General features: G+C 33.1%; 3 protein-coding genes across 5 annotated transcripts in view; 1 reads left to right on the forward strand and 2 right to left on the reverse strand.

The window, feature by feature from the left end:
* The window catches only part of LOC127738286 (mammalian ependymin-related protein 1-like), a 414,752-nt gene that overhangs the window by 202,439 nt on the left and 194,975 nt on the right, over window positions 1–17,338 (reverse strand). The window lies entirely within an intron of this gene.
* On the forward strand, window positions 201–3,555 carry LOC127736979 (nociceptin receptor-like). The gene is made up of 2 exons (XM_052247537.1): window positions 201–612; window positions 3,491–3,555. Exons 1-2 carry the CDS (start codon window positions 201–203, stop codon window positions 3,553–3,555), a joined length of 477 nt encoding a protein of 158 aa, XP_052103497.1.
* LOC127738283 (uncharacterized) lies at window positions 4,955–12,567 on the reverse strand. Of its 3 annotated transcripts, none has more exons than XM_052249469.1 (3): window positions 12,376–12,567; window positions 6,809–6,893; window positions 4,955–5,989 (listed from the first exon to the last, which is right to left on the reverse strand). In XM_052249469.1, exons 2-3 carry the CDS (start codon window positions 6,890–6,892, stop codon window positions 5,147–5,149), a joined length of 927 nt encoding a protein of 308 aa, XP_052105429.1. In that variant the 5' UTR covers window position 6,893; window positions 12,376–12,567; the 3' UTR covers window positions 4,955–5,146. The 3 variants fall into 3 exon arrangements, with proteins under 3 accessions (XP_052105429.1, XP_052105430.1, XP_052105431.1); XM_052249470.1 differs by lacking the exon at window positions 12,376–12,567 and adding an exon at window positions 10,581–10,826; XM_052249471.1 differs by lacking the exon at window positions 12,376–12,567 and adding an exon at window positions 10,571–10,593.

The following is a 17,338-nucleotide window of genomic DNA, read 5'->3' on the forward strand; positions in this document are numbered from 1 at the left end:
TTTAATTGCGTAAACGATAATTTTATCAGCTTGAACATTAATCTTTTTTTTTACAGATCATGGATTCATTAGTTGAGAATGTGTCCAGATCAGAAGGTGCTATCACCAATTTTTCTTTCACGCCAAACTTTAAATTCGAAGACACAACAATATTGTCGAATACCTCAACAACATCCAATGCCATTCTTGACTACGTTAATATGGTTTCCATACCGATATGCTTGGTAACTGGTGTTATTGGCAATATGCTAACAATTATTCTGATGAACACGAAAACCTTTTCTCATTTTGCCTCGAAATACTTCTTAATCGGATTGGCGATTGCAGATACGAGTGTGCTCCTGACCCAGCCGTTCAAAAATATGTTCGTAATTAGATATCTTGGATTTGACTTGCGTGCGCTTTCGACTATTGGTTGCAAGGTTTATTTTTGCGTTCACAGAGCTGGAAAGATGATGTCATCGTGGTTTGTAGTTTGTATGGCACTAGAGCGATTAGCAGCTGTTAAATTTCCCCTCAAGGTGAAGATTTGGTTTTCAAAACGAAATACATTAGCCGGAATCGGACTGATGTTACTTCTTATCATTGGATTCACAGCTGGTTTCTCGTATTGTACTAAAATAGATCAAAATAAAATCTGTAACCCGGATCAATATGACAGGAACGATTCTAGCGCTGTCATTTTGTATAGACAAATGCTAAATACTGGTGTCACGCTTTATTTTATTGGACCCTTAGTGATTCTTCTAATCGCCACACCAACCATCATAATTAGTCTGATCAAGCATGAACACGACAAAGCAAAGCTGTCAAAGTTTAATGCGAAGAACTCATTAGCCAGACCGACAGCCATGTTATTGTCCGTAATGTTTGCGTACATAATTTTCGTCACACCAATAGGTGTCGTTCGCATTATTGTCAACTACCATGGAGTCAACCTGTTTGCTGTTAAAATGACGTGGTTTACAACGTTCAGGGATATAAGCCATTTCCTTGAATTGATTAACTATTCTATCAATTTCTTCCTGTATGCTTGCACATCAAGACAGTTCCGTCGTGGATTAATTTACCTTCTGCGTGCAAACAATTTCACCAATCGTCGATCAGATGGCAGTTCTACTGGTTCCAAATCTAAAACTGGTCTTTAGTCAAATATTTGTATAAATTTACATATATATTTGTTTTATGTTGTGCGTTTTCCTCTTCTTAATGTAAATACACTTTTATTCCGTGGCCTCTGACTTTTTTGTTTGTCAAAATTGTATCGTATATTTTTTTCATTTAAGTATTAAACGACGGAAAATATGTATTTTGTTGGGTATTAATTTATGTTATATACGAAAAAATTAAAATAACAAAAATACCGAACTCCGAGGAAAATTCAAAACGGAAAGTTTCTTATCAAATGGCAAAATTAAAAGCTCAAACATATCAAACAAATGTAAACAACTGTCATATTCCTGACTTGGTACAGGCATTTCCTTTTTTAGAAAATGGTGAATTAAACCTGGTTTTGTGGCTAGATAAACCTCTAACTTGTATGACAGTCGCATAAAATTCAATTATATTGACAACTGATCAAAAACACAGGCAAAAAAGTCATTTTAAAGGACAGTTTTCAGATTGTTAGACATGTAATATATTTTTTAACACATATCCTATTGTGTTTAGTCTTTTGTGGACGAAACGCATGTCTGGCGTACAAAATTTAATCCTGGTATCTATGATGAGTTTATTTATAAGATATTTTTTCCAAGTTGATGCATATTCAAATTCAGAAATAGAACTGTCATGAATGAAGAAATATCATATTTCACAAAATTCTCTTCTTATTTCTACACGATCTGTAGGTATTATTTTACGTCGTGATGTCACAGTTACAAATCAGACAAAAGCAAGTAAATTATGAGGTACTAAATAATTTATTTTTTATCAATAAAGAACTTCGAACAAACGAACCACATTTTAATTATAAAAATCTGTAATTTTTATGCAAATTTCACATCTCTCGATCAATGTTAGAAAAAAAAGGTGTAATCACTAATAAAAAGGGGGTGGACAGCTTTTGAGGGAGGTGGGGGGGAAGGGGGGGAGGTGGGAGAGAAAAAAAGATTCTAAAAGTGGGAGGTGGGAGATAGGGACGGGTGGTGGAGCAGGGGCGGGAGGTGGGAGAAGGGTACCCCCTGTCCACCCCCTCAGTAAATAGTTTGTTCATAGCAAACAGAGGCTGAAGATACCTAAGAGATGTAATCAAAATCTTAAGTCGAAGGGAAACCGACATAATACCATTATAAAAATGACAAACGACGAAAAAACTTAATAAGTCTACAAAACATTACATAGAAAACTAAAGACTGGGCAATACGAACCTCACTAAAAACACGATGTAGATTTCGGATGATTCAACTGATAATGATTGGATGATTAAATATCTTTCTAAGGAATAGTAAGAGTTATCGATCTTCTTCCACAACCGCATCAATTGATTACGTTAACGTGCTAATAAATTGTTGCGAGCGCAAATCTCGTCGCTAACAAGTTCATTTAGTAAAATAAAGAAAAATGTCTGTAAACGATGATTTAATAAGGGAATTACTAATCAGACTTGTCAGTGGACCAACTTGAATAATAAAAAAGAACACGCTGGGTTCCCTTAGAGGAAGATTGAAAATCATGTTTTCAGGTCCATACAAACTTTTGACAGTCATTTCCTCCATTTACAGGAATTTTCAGTTAAATCTTCAGATGCTCAACCCTCGTTTTCTGAAAATTGTGTTGAAAATCCACAATCCAGTTCTGTCAATGCTGAGTTATGTTATGAAAAATTATAAGGAAACATCCAGAAAGGGCTAAGTAAGCGGAACGTTCGAGGTCTATTCGTAACCGGTTTTTATTAATAAGCTATAATAACTAGCGTAGAATGTGACATAATTTTCGATCCGATAGACGTTTACATCCTCTTTTATAACACAAAAAAATCAACATTTTTTTTTATCTGAAACTACTAGACAATTGTGTACAAAGATTATTTCTATCAACATGGAAAAATAAAACATTTTTTTACATCTACTTGTGGAGCTTGAGTATCCTGATTTTTCGTCAGAATATACTTGTTTGTTATTTTTCCGGCAACTCATTAAATGAGACAACGACAACGTTAGTCGAGTTACCTAACTTTGGATAAGCATATTTAATCGAAACCCTAAATTCAGTAGTTTCATAAAAGTTCCCGCACATTGTTTTACAGTCACCGATTGGGTTATTTTACAACCATGACGACCTACAAAGGGTACGTACATTTTTTAAACGCTGAATTTTTATTATTCTAAAAGTTTCAAACATCTAAAGCATAATTAGGTTAATTTGCATTTTAGATATATCAAGTCATGTTATTCATTTAAACAGCATCAATAAACATGTAAAAATTAAAATAAGTAAAATACACATTTAAGTTTATGTGTTGCCTGATTTACTTTCTTTTTAATTTTAGTTATTTACCCTGGTTACGTTTTTCAAAACTATGTTTCAGTAGATGATTGTCTTGGTGTCAAATAACTACATATTTTTATCTAAAATTATTCAAAGAAAAATCAAGTTTCTTTTTATCCATGGAGAAATCATCATTAATTGACCAAAACGATGGTGTTTATGACAAATTAGATATAGGAAGATGTGGTATGAGTGCCAATGAGACAACTCTCCATCCAAGTTACAATTTATAAAAGTAAACCATTATAGGTCAAGGTACGGCCTTCAACACGGAGCATTGGCTCACACCGGACAGCAAGCTATAAAGCCGACATATACCTGAAAAAGACTCGGTGTTTGTATGGTGAATTTAATACCAGAAAATCTTTGCGAGGTATACAATTGCCTTATCATAACACAACCCAGAAAGTTATTCTTGTCTATTTTACATTCTATTATTCATATGAGCATTAAGCAGAGTATTTTTTCTATGTGACAAACAGTTTAGGTTTTCGGTATCAAAAAAAGATAAATTAAGATTGGTCATCTTCCATACATCTTTGTTTTTTACACAACCAATGCATTATATGTATTGAAGTTATGATACGAACGTACCTGACCTAAAGGGAGCTACCATTTGATTTTTATGGGGGACTAGGATGAAATTTGAAAAAAAAAGGCAGGACAGGAGGTTTGAGTAAAAAAAAAAGACAGGATGAGCAACTTGGCAAAAAAAAGGCAGGATGATAGTTTATGTAAAAAAAAGTCACGATAAACTAATAATAAAAGGCAGGCCCAAATAGAGTGAAAAATAAAAAGGCAGGATAGAGATTACAACTAAAAAAATGCAGGACAAAATTTTTCATCCTAGCCCCTTTGCAATCAGGTTTTTCTGTTTGTCTCGGTTAATCTTATAATTTTCTCTTGTATACATTTTGTTCAAGACATAAATCTGCAGCAACCATTTATTCATTTGTTGGTTTGTATTCTGTGTTGCATTAAATAGAATTTGACTAACACATTTCTAGTTAATTAGTAAAGGAAAAAAATATTCGAATTGCTAAGCTTTATTGCGCGCTAATTGTATAAAAAGCTAAAGCAAAACAATCTACTCTGAAAGCTGATTTTTTTCAGTAATTCAACTGGAAAATGTGTATACATGCACTGAATCTATATTCTTATTGCGTCCTGATTTTTTACATAACTTTAAATTCATATTCATTTCGGGTTTTCAAATATATGTATATTTTAAATGATATCAAATATTTCTTTTTCGAATTGATAAATTCATTCCAGGGAATTAAAATCATAGTCTAACTTATCATGTCTTATTCGTCTTCATCTATTCAATTTCTGTTAATGCCAAAGTAGCTCATACGCGTCAGATACATGTATTTCTCGTACCAATCAAATAAAAGTCATTTATACCAGTATGTACTATAAGTACTGGAAAAATTAATAGTATCTCAGTAATATTTTGTAAATAACATAAGTTAAAAGTTTATCAGGATTACCGCTTATCCCTTTTATCATATAAATTCTAGACTTAATGTACTATTTCCCTGATACCTTCAAATACTGTAATAAGTTTTTCCTTAAATTCACATTTTGTGTACTGTTTGTTTCTAAACATACATGGTGAAAAAATTAACTACGTATTTTAAAAGGTATATAAGGCTTATGACAACGTTGTTTGGGATCGTCGTGTAACCGTTATATTCTGTGCTTGATCCTGAATCTTTTCCAGATCAGTTTCTTGTCCGTCACTTAAAATAACACTTTTAATTTTTCTTGGAAAATATTTATCTAAATACAAATTCATTTTCTGTTGACCATTTTTCAATTTTCTTTGTTCGACTTTTTTCCGAATTTCGGTCAACAAGGCATAAATACCTTTCCTTTCGTCGATTTCGTCATCTTCAAAATATCTAACGGCTTCTTTAGGGTCAGTCAGGTAACCTCTGTTTCCGTTTACTACTTTTTCAAGCATTTCAGGTTTCTCACGATAGGTATGAGAAATCTTCGGCCTCAAATCAACGCGATATCTTTTTCTGTTGATAAAAAATTTCTTATCGAACTCTACGCTTTCAGTGCCTTTAAGATGGTCTGTTTTGGTTTTTAGTTGCAGCATTGTAGGTATACATGTTGCAGGTCTTTGCTTTTTTATTACAGGTCTTCGCACTGTCAGTTGTTTTCTTAGAAGATCTTCTAACGAATCAGTTGATTCGTTAACATTATTATGTTTCGTATCGTATATCTTTCGTTCATTTGCTAGGCGTTTTGCAGTCAGTTTTCTTTGTTTGTCTCGGTAAACTTTTAATTTCTTCTTGAATACATTCTGTTCACGACATAAATCTGCAGCAACCATGTCTTTATCGCCTTCTATTCGGCGCATAGTAAATTTGAGAACAGTTTCATCGACGTAATTCTGACGAAGAACATTTTTATTATTTCCAACGTCAAGCAACCGTTTTAAACTGAATACACTTTCTTCTCTTTCAGCAGATATATCTGACAATAACTACAACGAAAAAAGTATTGAAAAAAATAATGTACTAAATTAAGCAAAATATAAAAATACATTTATACATTCCCCTTTGTGACCTTATAAGTATTTTTTTTAATTTAATAACTAAGAATCTTTGATAGATGCGACAATTTGCATTCTTTCAGATAACAGCAAAAATTTGAAAACAAACTTCAAGTTTTGACAAAATGACACAGGTGTTTTCAGTGCAGTGACCCAGACTATATAGTATTAACACATCAGGGACTTTATTATTGAGTTTAACTGCAAAGACAGTAGAGGCAAGTCCACTCGAATATATATAAGAAGATGTGGTATGAGTGCCAATGAGACAACTCTCCATCCAAGTCAAAATTTATAAAAGTAAACTATTATAGGTCAAAGTACGGTCTTCAACACGGTGTCTTGGCTCACACCGAACAGTAAGCTATAAAGGGCCCCAAAAATTACTAGTGTAAAACCATTTAAACGGGAAAACCAACGGTCTAATCTATATAAAAAACGAGAAACGAGAAACACTTATGAACCACATTAACAAACGACAACTACTGAACATCAGATTCCTGACTTAGGACAGATGCAAAACAATGCAGCGGGTTTAAACGTTTTAATGGTACCAAACCTTCACCCTTATCTGAAACAATAGTGTAACATCACAACATAGAAAGACACACTATAAAATATCAATTGAAATGGATTAACTCAATCAAAAGACATATTAACACCAGTGAATATACACTAATGTATGTTTAACTACAAAGTGTAGATGAAAGTTTAATAATAATAACACACACAATTTCTTGATTCTATTACCTCTGCAAGATTTTCATTGGTACTTTTACCAGACTCTTCTTTCCGGGGAGCTGTTGATGTGTCTGTCGTCGTTTCATTCGACATTCTAAATGTAATTAAATGTATATTTTATCTATATCATCATCTTTCTTTAGACATGTTCTTATATCAGAAAAAAATATATATTTAAGCAAACACGGAAATGCTGAAAGTTCGTTTTATAAGATATCAGTTTGATCAGTTTGACCAGATATTAAACAACGCATAAACTCCCTTGGGGTTTGAGCCAAAATAATCGAAACACAAGTGGTGTATGTAGATTCAATTTTTTATCATTTACCAATATGTTCATGACTCGTTGTTACCAGATTACGATTTTGTTGCATTTTGGAGTTATGTGCGTATAGGGTTTTCAATGATTATGATAACTAACGGCTGTGTAAAAAGAATTTTAGTCTTGGGAGAACTTTTATTTATTCATTAGTTGAAATCGGGTTTTGGTCTAGCTTTCAATGACTCCAGGACGCTTTTATCGGTACATTTTAACTTTTTGAGTTTTGTTTTGCGCAAGTATTGGTCCAATGTGTTAAGCACTTTCTAGGCTAATTTTTACATTGTTTTTATGTCGTGTTGTTACACTGCTACATGTAAGGGGGATTGAGTGCTCACAAACATGGGTAACCCAGTAACATTATTCATGTGCCTGTCTAAGTCACGAGCCGATTATTCAGTGGCTGTCATTGATTGGCTGCTGTTTGCCAGCCATATTTAGTTTTATTTTTATTTTTTTAGCATGTTTTAGCTTATTGTACGTTATGGTTGTTGCTCAATGTTAAACCCCGTACGGTAACGTGTAATATTCATCCTCTTCATCTAGTGTAACGTGGATAGTTGTCTCAATGGTAAACATACCACTTCTCCTTATTTTTAGATTTGATACTTATCAGAAACACTTTTTTGGAAGCCACTAGCCTGCATTGAAAAGTACTGCATTTGTCTTTTTGCTTTAACGGTTTTTGTGAATCATAACAGTTACGCAGTCATGTTTTTCTCCGACTGTTAATGACGTCTTTACACTAAATCCATTGGATGCTGGATGTGTACTGATTGATATTTTAGTCTTAGATACTTTTATTATTTGTTATTGGCTTTGAACTAGCTTTCAGTATCTGCGAGTACTCTCAGATCTGTACTTAGTGTCTTTTTTGTTAGGGATGAGGGGTGGATAAATACCCTGTCACGTCCGGTCTGTGTTTATGTTTGATGTTTTTCTTCTTTGTATCGATCTGGTGAGTTAAGCCATTTTCAACTTATTTTTATAGTTTGCTCTTATGTTGTGCTGTAACAGGTTAGGAGGAGGGTTGAGCACTCACAAACATATTTAACCCCGCCACATTCTTTATGTGCCTGTCCCAAGTCAGGAGCCTGTAGTTTAGTGGTTGTCGTTGGTTCATGTTTGTCATATTTGTTTTTCGTAAATTATTTTGTTATACATTAGGCCGTTAGTTTTCTCAATTGAATTGTTTCATATTTTTCATGTCGGAGCCTTTTATAGTCGAAAAACGGTATATTTTTTTTTTTGTTGAAGGCTGTACGGTTGCCTATAATTACTTACATCCACTTCATTTGAACTTTGGTGGATAGTTGTCTCATTGGCAATCATACCCACCAAAGTTCAAATGAAGTGGATGTAAGTAATTATAGGCAACCGTACAGCCTTTAACAGCAAAAATAATATGGTGGATAGTTGTCTCATTGGCAATCATACCCAAGCAAACACACGACGTATTCCCGACGTCGGGTAATGGTCGTCTGAACGTCGTGTCTTGGATTTACGTCGTACCAATGTGTGAACGTAAAACCCAACGTAGTTTTCAGACGTTATAAAAGTACGTCAGGTTGACGTAATTTTATCACCCTGTCAGGACGAGACATTTTAGTACGTTGTGACAACGTAGTTATAACTGTCATAATCGGACGTTAAATTTGTTGTTGAAACGATAATAACGTAGTAAGCCAACACTGTGAATATCAGAATAAGTCATGTGCAGTTGATACAAATTTCTTAATCTTGGCATTGCATATAATTTGCGTATGTATAAAAATGAATACCAATACCTTTTTTTTACATATGTTGATTCTTTATATTTAGATGCAAGATTTTTAACATTAAAAACATGAGCAAAGGATCAATATAGATTTAACTACCATATTTTAAATTTTATTGGATGCATGAATAAATTTCAAACTACTTTTAAATACAATCAGTTCATACACAGAGTTAATTTGATAATCATGGCATTGGTGGTTTTCTGCTGTTTTCTGCTCTTTGGTCGGGTTGTTGTCTCTTTGACACATTCCCCATTTCCATTCTCAATTTTATGATAGTAGTTTTCTTTCTTTTCCATGACATTTTTCCTTATCTTTTTTATTTTCATTTTTTTCTTTTTCTCCTTTTCATTACAAAGACGGTCAGATCTTGCTTAAGAATGCCGCTTTAAGGGCATGCGATACAGTTACAGGGGAAGTAATGACGTCGCTAACGTAAAATGTTATTTTTCGCGACGTCAAACTGTGACATATCGAGAAAAGATGCATTTTTCGACTGATTTTTATCATTCAGACTGATTCAACTTGAAAACGAATTCATGGACCCCTCTTTTAAAAATGACATTTGTCTTGATAATGTGTGAAGATTATTTGTGCCAATTTTTATGAACAAATCACCGATGAATTTTATTCAAATCAGATAAATATACAGCCAAAAATGCCGGTTTTTTTTAACTAAAATCATGAAAATGGAATAAAAATGAATTATTTCCAAGGAATTGTTTCACAAATTTAAAACACACTTATGTCCAGAAGATATTTCAGATGAGTTTACAAAAATTCGCTTGCGTTTATCTTTTGAAACAAAAAAGTTAGGTATGTCTTTCCAAAGGACAGAAATGTCCAAGAAACCGAAATGTCCAGTAAATGTCTAAAATTTCGACCCCATTTATCTCTAAAAGTACCACATGAAGGTATATTTCTTATTACATATTTGAATTGACTAAGTGAAAAAGCTTGTATGCAAACTTTCATAAAAAAACTCACCGTGGGATCAAAACTGTATCGTATGCCCTTAATAATCCATGTAATTCATTCATTTGCTTGATGTATATTAATTTGTGGTGTGAAAAAGGTATAACAAAAATATCGAACTTCAAGGCAAACTCATAAAGGGAAGTCCATAAAAACTGACAAAATAAACGCTATTAAACAAAGAAACAAGTGAAAAACAAATGCTATGTTCCTGACTTGATACAGGCATTTTCCGAAGAAAATGGTTGGTTAAACCTGGTTTTATAGCTGGCTAAACCTGTGAATGATTGGTACAAATGATCAGTTCCTTTAGTGACTAAACAATACTAAGAGAAAGTATTCACTGTCTAATCGTACTTTAGATTACTTATAAGTACACGCATTCAATGACTAAGCTAAATGTTATACAAGGAGTCTAAATTTAGAATCAAAGGTTAATATAAGCCAGCATAATACTTTCAACTACAAACTATTGAATATAATTGTCACAAAGAACCTTCGTCAAGTCAACGCTGGGACAGTTCAGAAAACTGAAAAAGTTTTATTTTCTAAAAAATAGTCGGTATATATATTTTTTAATTTCTAATATTTCGCAATTCAAAAACAATTGAATTCATTATTGAAACGAAAAGTAACTCCATATACAATGTTAATCGTAAACAATACGCTTTACTTTAAAAGAAACAAATATTGCAGTACCTGAACTCACCTTAACAGAATCGTTGAAACATTCAGGCAAAAATACACAAGCGTTTTGTTTTTCTTATCACATAAACTATGTATCCAGACCAAATTCAAAAACTTTAGAGTAATTCATGGATTTATTAAATATTCCAGCATCCTATTCCATAAAATGACATTTGAAAAACGTGTTGTTGGCGACGATTATTGAAAAACCAGAGTAAATCATTAATAATAAATCACATCCAGTGAATCAGTGATTTTAAACTATCGATCATGCTAAAGTGAAAATATTTATTGTTTTAAATCAAATACGCGTATATGCTGTTTGGTTTAGAATAGGTCATAGACAAAGACACTGTTGCAATTTAATGCCATTTTGATGGACTGATAGTGAACTTCAAATGGCCCAATGAGCAATTTTGTATACCAGATATCAGAATGGTCATGATTTCGCCTATTGTTTCTTAGGAAGGTTAAAGGTTAATGACATAATTATTCACATGATTTAATCTTTTTAATTGTCCTAATCAATAACGAAAAAGACGTTAAGAGAAATTCTATAAGCCTTAAATATTGAAATTTCTTTGCAGTAATACAAATATTTGAATTTGTATCAAAGGATATTGATTTTTGTAAGTGATTTACATAAGGGCCTAGTTTCTAGTTATTCTAAACTTCCGGAAACCTGTGTACATTCCAATATTTCGTATCTATTTCAATATCTAACTGTTGTCAAACGTTTATTATACTACTTCTGTCGTAGGGCCAATGCTACATCACTTGTACAACATTTTGTAGATTTATGATTAGAAATTCATCATGAAAAGCCTCGGTTTTATTGAATTGCATTTTATTTATAAATTCTACCTTTTTTACCTCTATACATCCATATTAAAATGACAGAACCTTCATATACTGAATATTTTTTATAAAAGCTTACGACTTATATTTTTATTTCAAATCTAGCTAAATTCAAACACTGTTGTCATTTTTCGTTTTGATTCTGCAGGCTCTTAGTTCTAATTCTGAATCTCAGGTTAAACCATTTACCTCAATTGAATTCGGCTCTTCTTAATAAACTTTGATATACGAATTTTATATTTTTAGCATGTTGAAGTCAGCATATTTTTTTCCAGAACAATAGTTATTAGTATACAAGGCAACTATTTGAAGTAAAAAGGGATGATGACTTCATTTAAAAGAACGTATAACTTTTGAATTTCTACAAAACAATTATATCCTGTGAAAAGAACTCATATATATTAGGTATCCTACATCATTTGTATAACCATTTTATTCAGTTGCAGCATGTGTTTAGTGTTTTCTAAAGACAAATGCCTTTAAAAAGAATTTAACAAAGTAGTCAATTAAATTCTGCATTTTTTATTTCTATTTCTCAAAAGATGCCCCAATGACATCATAATAAAATAAGGATATCAAAAAGAATCGAAATAATATACAAAACGTATTAAGCCATACATATAACAGAAAATAGACCTTAATTGCTTACATCCACTTTATTTGAACTTTGGTAGATAGTTGTCTCATTGGCAATCACACCTCATCTCCTTATTTTTATCTTAAAATTGAACTGTTTGACTGATGATCAAACTAGCATAAAATATATATATATAAAAAGGCACAGGAAGTAAGACATATAATTTTGACCCTTTTTATCCCATTTAACGCATATTCTAGGTACAGTTTTCACCAAATAAAGAAAATGTAATATTTTAAAGAAATAAATTTCATATTTCAGTCCTGTCAATATGAATTTATCTATTTTACACAAGATTCTATATAACGTACTAAAGTCTTACCTTAATTATACCTTTATACCTCTATATAATCGTATGATATTCTCCCTGTCCATATAAAGAAAAGGTTGCCTGCTTTCAAAAAGAAATTTATACTTTCTATCTCAATTCATTAACATTAAAACCCTATTAGGTAAAATGTATTGTTCTATTTGATTGTGTTTAAACTATCTAATATTTCACGTCATACTTGCGTAAACAACTATATAGAGATTAAACCGAAATAAATATATGGTATAGAATTTCTACAAAAATCCTGTCTGTTTCAATGTTTAATATAGACTTTTTCAATGTGTATTTCAATGTTGTTGAGACGGTATTTCAATTTAAATACACAATCGCTTTTAAAAGGGGTAAAGTTTTAATGAATTGATATGAAATCATACTTTCCACCATGACTTAAGGAAACATTGAAGTGTATAAACCGTGAAAGTTTATCATACAAAAGGCATTGAAATCTCACTTAACCAGGAGAAAAACGAGCATGTTTTTGATTAATATTGCAGTTTGATTATATTATTATCATTCATTTGTATGAATTCAATTGATTTTTTATCAAAACAAACCACTAAAATGTTTTTAAACGACGTGAAACTCTGGTATAAATGTTCCCATATTAGGTATTTGTATGGAGTCTTACAAAAGGGTCGTGTTTTGATAAGTGATATCAATTTACCGTTTTACACTTCATGAAACGAAAATAAATATTTTCCAATACATTACAGTAATATTGCCAATTATGAACATTTGGTATAAAATTTATGTAAAAGAGAATAATTTCTCAATAAACCGAAAAATATAAATGTACTTAAATAAAAATCGAATAGTAATTATATATCAGATGAATCAAAGTAAAGAATTCTGAACTTTCTATGTGGTTCCGAATTACACTTCATAAATAATGCTTAGAGCAAGTATTTTAGGAAGTACAAAAAGCACAAATACATGTAGTGGGGCTAACAGGCAAATGTTTATATTGAATGTCAAGCTCTAAATAACCTGGATTTTAGACAAAGAGATGTGAAAAATGCCAAAAAGATATTCAAACACGTAAGTCGAAAACAAACCGACAATGCCATGGCCAAAAACAACCAAAAAAAACGAGCAAAGACAAAAGTACAAAAAAAGAACACAACATAGAACACTAAACACTGAGCTACACGAATCTACACTACACGAATCTACAAAAAACCGGGTTTATCTCAGGTGCTCCGGGAGGGTAAGCAGATCCTGCTCTACATGTGGCACCCGTCGTGTTGCACATGTAAGTACAAATATGTGAAACGACAATTGGAACATATCTGTCATTTGTAAAACAGATATTTCACAGCGGTCAACCAACTTGTGATGGCGTTCGTAAAATTTTTGATGGGATTATTTCAACTTCACCACTTGGAACTCTTGGTTAAATAGCTTCCTTGTAAGCAGCAACCTCCTATCAAGAAAATCATGATAGGAAATGCACGTTATTAACACATTTACCCTTTCTTTGGACCTAACAAATTCTTGAAAAAGTATTAAATTCAGTACCTTTTTGTCTGACAAACATCTGTTTTAAAACTGGAAAAGTTTGGTAATTAGATGACAAGAATCATTTAATATTAATGCGAGTCCTTAAAGGTGACAAAATATTTTTTGTTCATATAAAAAGCCCTGAGCGAAAATATTTTTTGAAACATTCATGATATTCTCTGCGTCACTGGATCGTAAATTTATTATTATGCCAGGCACATCACGACTGCCTTAATTGTGTCATGTGTTGCAGGAAATTTTATCTGTGAACAATGTTCGAAATTATACGATTCCTTTTAAGACCAAGGTGCATGAGTTACTTTTTTTAGCTCACCTGGCCGAAAGGACCAAGTGAGCTTTTCTCGTTACTTTGCGTCCGTTGTGCGTCGTCCGTCGTTCTTCGTCGTCGTCGTCCGTTCATTTTTACAAAAATCTTCTCCTCTGAAGCTACTAGACTAAATTTAACCAAACTTGGCCACAATCATCATTGGGGTATATAGTTTTAAAAATGTGTCAATGACCCAGCCTGCCAACCAAGATGACCGACATGGCTAAAAATAGAACATAGGGGTAAAATACAAGTTTTATCTATTATTTTGAAAACCGTTATAAATAGAGAAAATTTGACAGAAACAAAAATATTCACAATGTTGAACTCTACCAATGAGTCCATGTACGTCAAAACTGTCAGACGACTTCTTATAGGAGTTATTGCCCTTAAATGACAAATTTTACCATTATTTTTCATTTTTGCCTATCATCTTGAAAACTATAATAGATAGAGAGAAACTTAAAATTGCAAAAATGATTAGCAAGACTAGATCTACAAATAAGTCTGCATGGTCGAAATCGTCAGTCGACTCCTAATTATCTAGTTATATGTATATATAATTTAGACTTGTATATATATATTATATATATATATATAATGACTGAATAATAGCCAACGATAAATCTTACGGGGCGATGGATCATATAAATATGATACAGTACACTACAAAATATAATATATAACCAGTCTAAAAGGGTACAACATCACCAAAAAATGACAATAAACGAACAAATGTAACGATAAATATTTCGGATAACAGATATCCTTCATCAATATGAGCACGATGTAAAATGAATCAGATAAATCTATTCTGATTATTAAACTATAGCAATCTTGAATTCTATACAATAAAAAAAGTGAAACAGTTTCACCCGAACATCATATGTAGAGATGCTAATAAATTTTTAAAATTTCCAAAAAACGACTCAAAGACATGCCTAAAATGAAAATAGTAATTATAGATATGAACTGGCACAACTTTAAAATTCCAAAATGACGTCAGTTAAGATGTTACAACAACTGCGTGTAAATACATTCCCAAAAGAACAGCACTGATCGATATAAGCTGGTAAAATATGACAAACAGAGGCTGCGTATTTATCATTCCAAATAAATAGCAGTTTTATAATGAAAAGAAAAAATAATAGTAAATTTGGGCTAAGGTTAAAAGTTGGACGTGGATGCGTACTTGTATATCCCTACCAAATGAAAAGAACCCTGGTATTTAAACTAGTAAAATTCCAAAAATTCCAAAAGAAACCTTAAAACTGTAAGAGTCAAGTAAGGAAGCCGGAGTAACTGGAAACAAATGATGTCAGGAAAATGAGTGATGGTAGGGAAAATGAGTGACTCATTCTATGTTTTTTCATTTATGCCCTCTGGGGAAACTGTCCTTAGCTTTCTTATCCAAAACCTTTCCCGAGCAAGTCTTTCGGCCTTTGACCAACCCTCGTTGTGGTCTATGATTGTGATTGTAAGGTTTTTGAGATCAGCTTGGGCGTGCCCAGGTGATCTCAAATGACGACTTACGGGGAGGTCGGGCTTGCAGGTGTAGTCACTTCGATGACCATTCATGCGTTTGTTGAAAGGCTGTTCTGTCTCGCCAATATACTGCATGCCACATCGACACTGAAGAAGGTATACAACATTCTGTGTTTTGCAAGTTACATTACAAAATATAGTGTACACAGACCCAGTGGAGTGGCAAGTAAATGTTTGAGTATTCAGTATTTGTTGGCAAGTCAGACATCGTCTGTTACCACACGACTTGCACCATCCTGCAGCTGAACAGCTTTTATTAGAGGAGACGTCAGCTCTCACAAATAAGTCTTTCAGACTTGCTGGTCTCCGAAAAGCTAAGACAGGAGGATTGGGAAAGATCTTGGATAATTTTGGGTGATTGGCAATAGTTTGCCAATTGGCACGGATCAAACGTGAAAGGTTAGTGAAGGCGGGATTGTATGTTAAAACAAACGGAACTATTTTGTTGCGCCTCTTCTGTTTGTACTGTAATAGGTCATTGCGGCTGTTGTTATTAGCACGCGCAAATCCCTTATCTATGTCCAATTTCTTATAACCTCGTTTGGTCAAAAAACCGCGAAGTTCCTGTAAGCCATTTTCGTCCCCATCGTTTATCTGAAGGTAATTTTCACCATTAAAGGTGAAATTGTTGCATTTCAGAACCAGAGTGAGCAGCTGGACTAAACATTCGGTAGGTGGTTCTAAGGAGACCAGCAAGTCTGAAAGACTTATTTGTGAGAGCTGACGTCTCCTCTAATTAAAGCTGTTCAACTGCAGGATGGTGCAAGTCGTGTGGTAACAGACGATGTCTGACTTGCCAACAAATACTGAATACTCAAACATTTACTTGCCACTCCACTGGGTCTGTGTACACTATATTTCGTAATGTAACTTGCAAAACACAGAATGTTGTATACCTTCTTCAGTGTCGATGTGGCATGCAGTATATTGGCGAGACAGAACAGCCTTTCAACAAACGCATGAATGGTCATCGAAGTGACTACACCTGCAAGCCCGACCTCCCCGTAAGTCGTCATTTGAGATCACCTGGGCACTCCCAAGCTGATCTCAAAAACCTTACAATCACAATCATAGACCACAACGAGGGTTGGTCAAGGGCCGAAAGACTTGCTCGGGAAAGGTTTTGGATAAGAAAGCTAAGGACAGTTTCCCCAGAGGGCATAAATGAAAAAACATAGAATGAGTCACTCATTTTCCCTACCATCACTCATTTTCCTGACATCATTTGTTTCCAGTTACTCCGGCTTCCTTACTTGACTCTTACAGTTTTAAGGTTTCTTTTGGAATTTTTGGAATTTTACTAGTTTAAATACCAGGGTTCTTTTCATTTGGTAGGGATATACAAGTACGCATCCACGTCCAACTTTTAACCTTAGCCCAAATTTACTATTATTTTTTCTTTTCATTATAAAACTGCTATTTATTTGGAATGATAAATACGCAGCCTCTGTTTGTCATATTTTACCAGCTTATATCGGGCAGTGCTGTTCTTTTGGGAATGTATTTACACGCAGTTGTTGTAACATCTTAACTGACGTCATTTTGGAATTTTAAAGTTGTGCCAGTTCATATCTATAATTA

Source organism: Mytilus californianus, unplaced genomic scaffold (genome assembly GCF_021869535.1).
Source record: "Mytilus californianus isolate M0D057914Y unplaced genomic scaffold, xbMytCali1.0.p SCAF_4, whole genome shotgun sequence".
Lineage (NCBI taxonomy): Eukaryota > Metazoa > Mollusca > Bivalvia > Mytilida > Mytilidae > Mytilus > Mytilus californianus.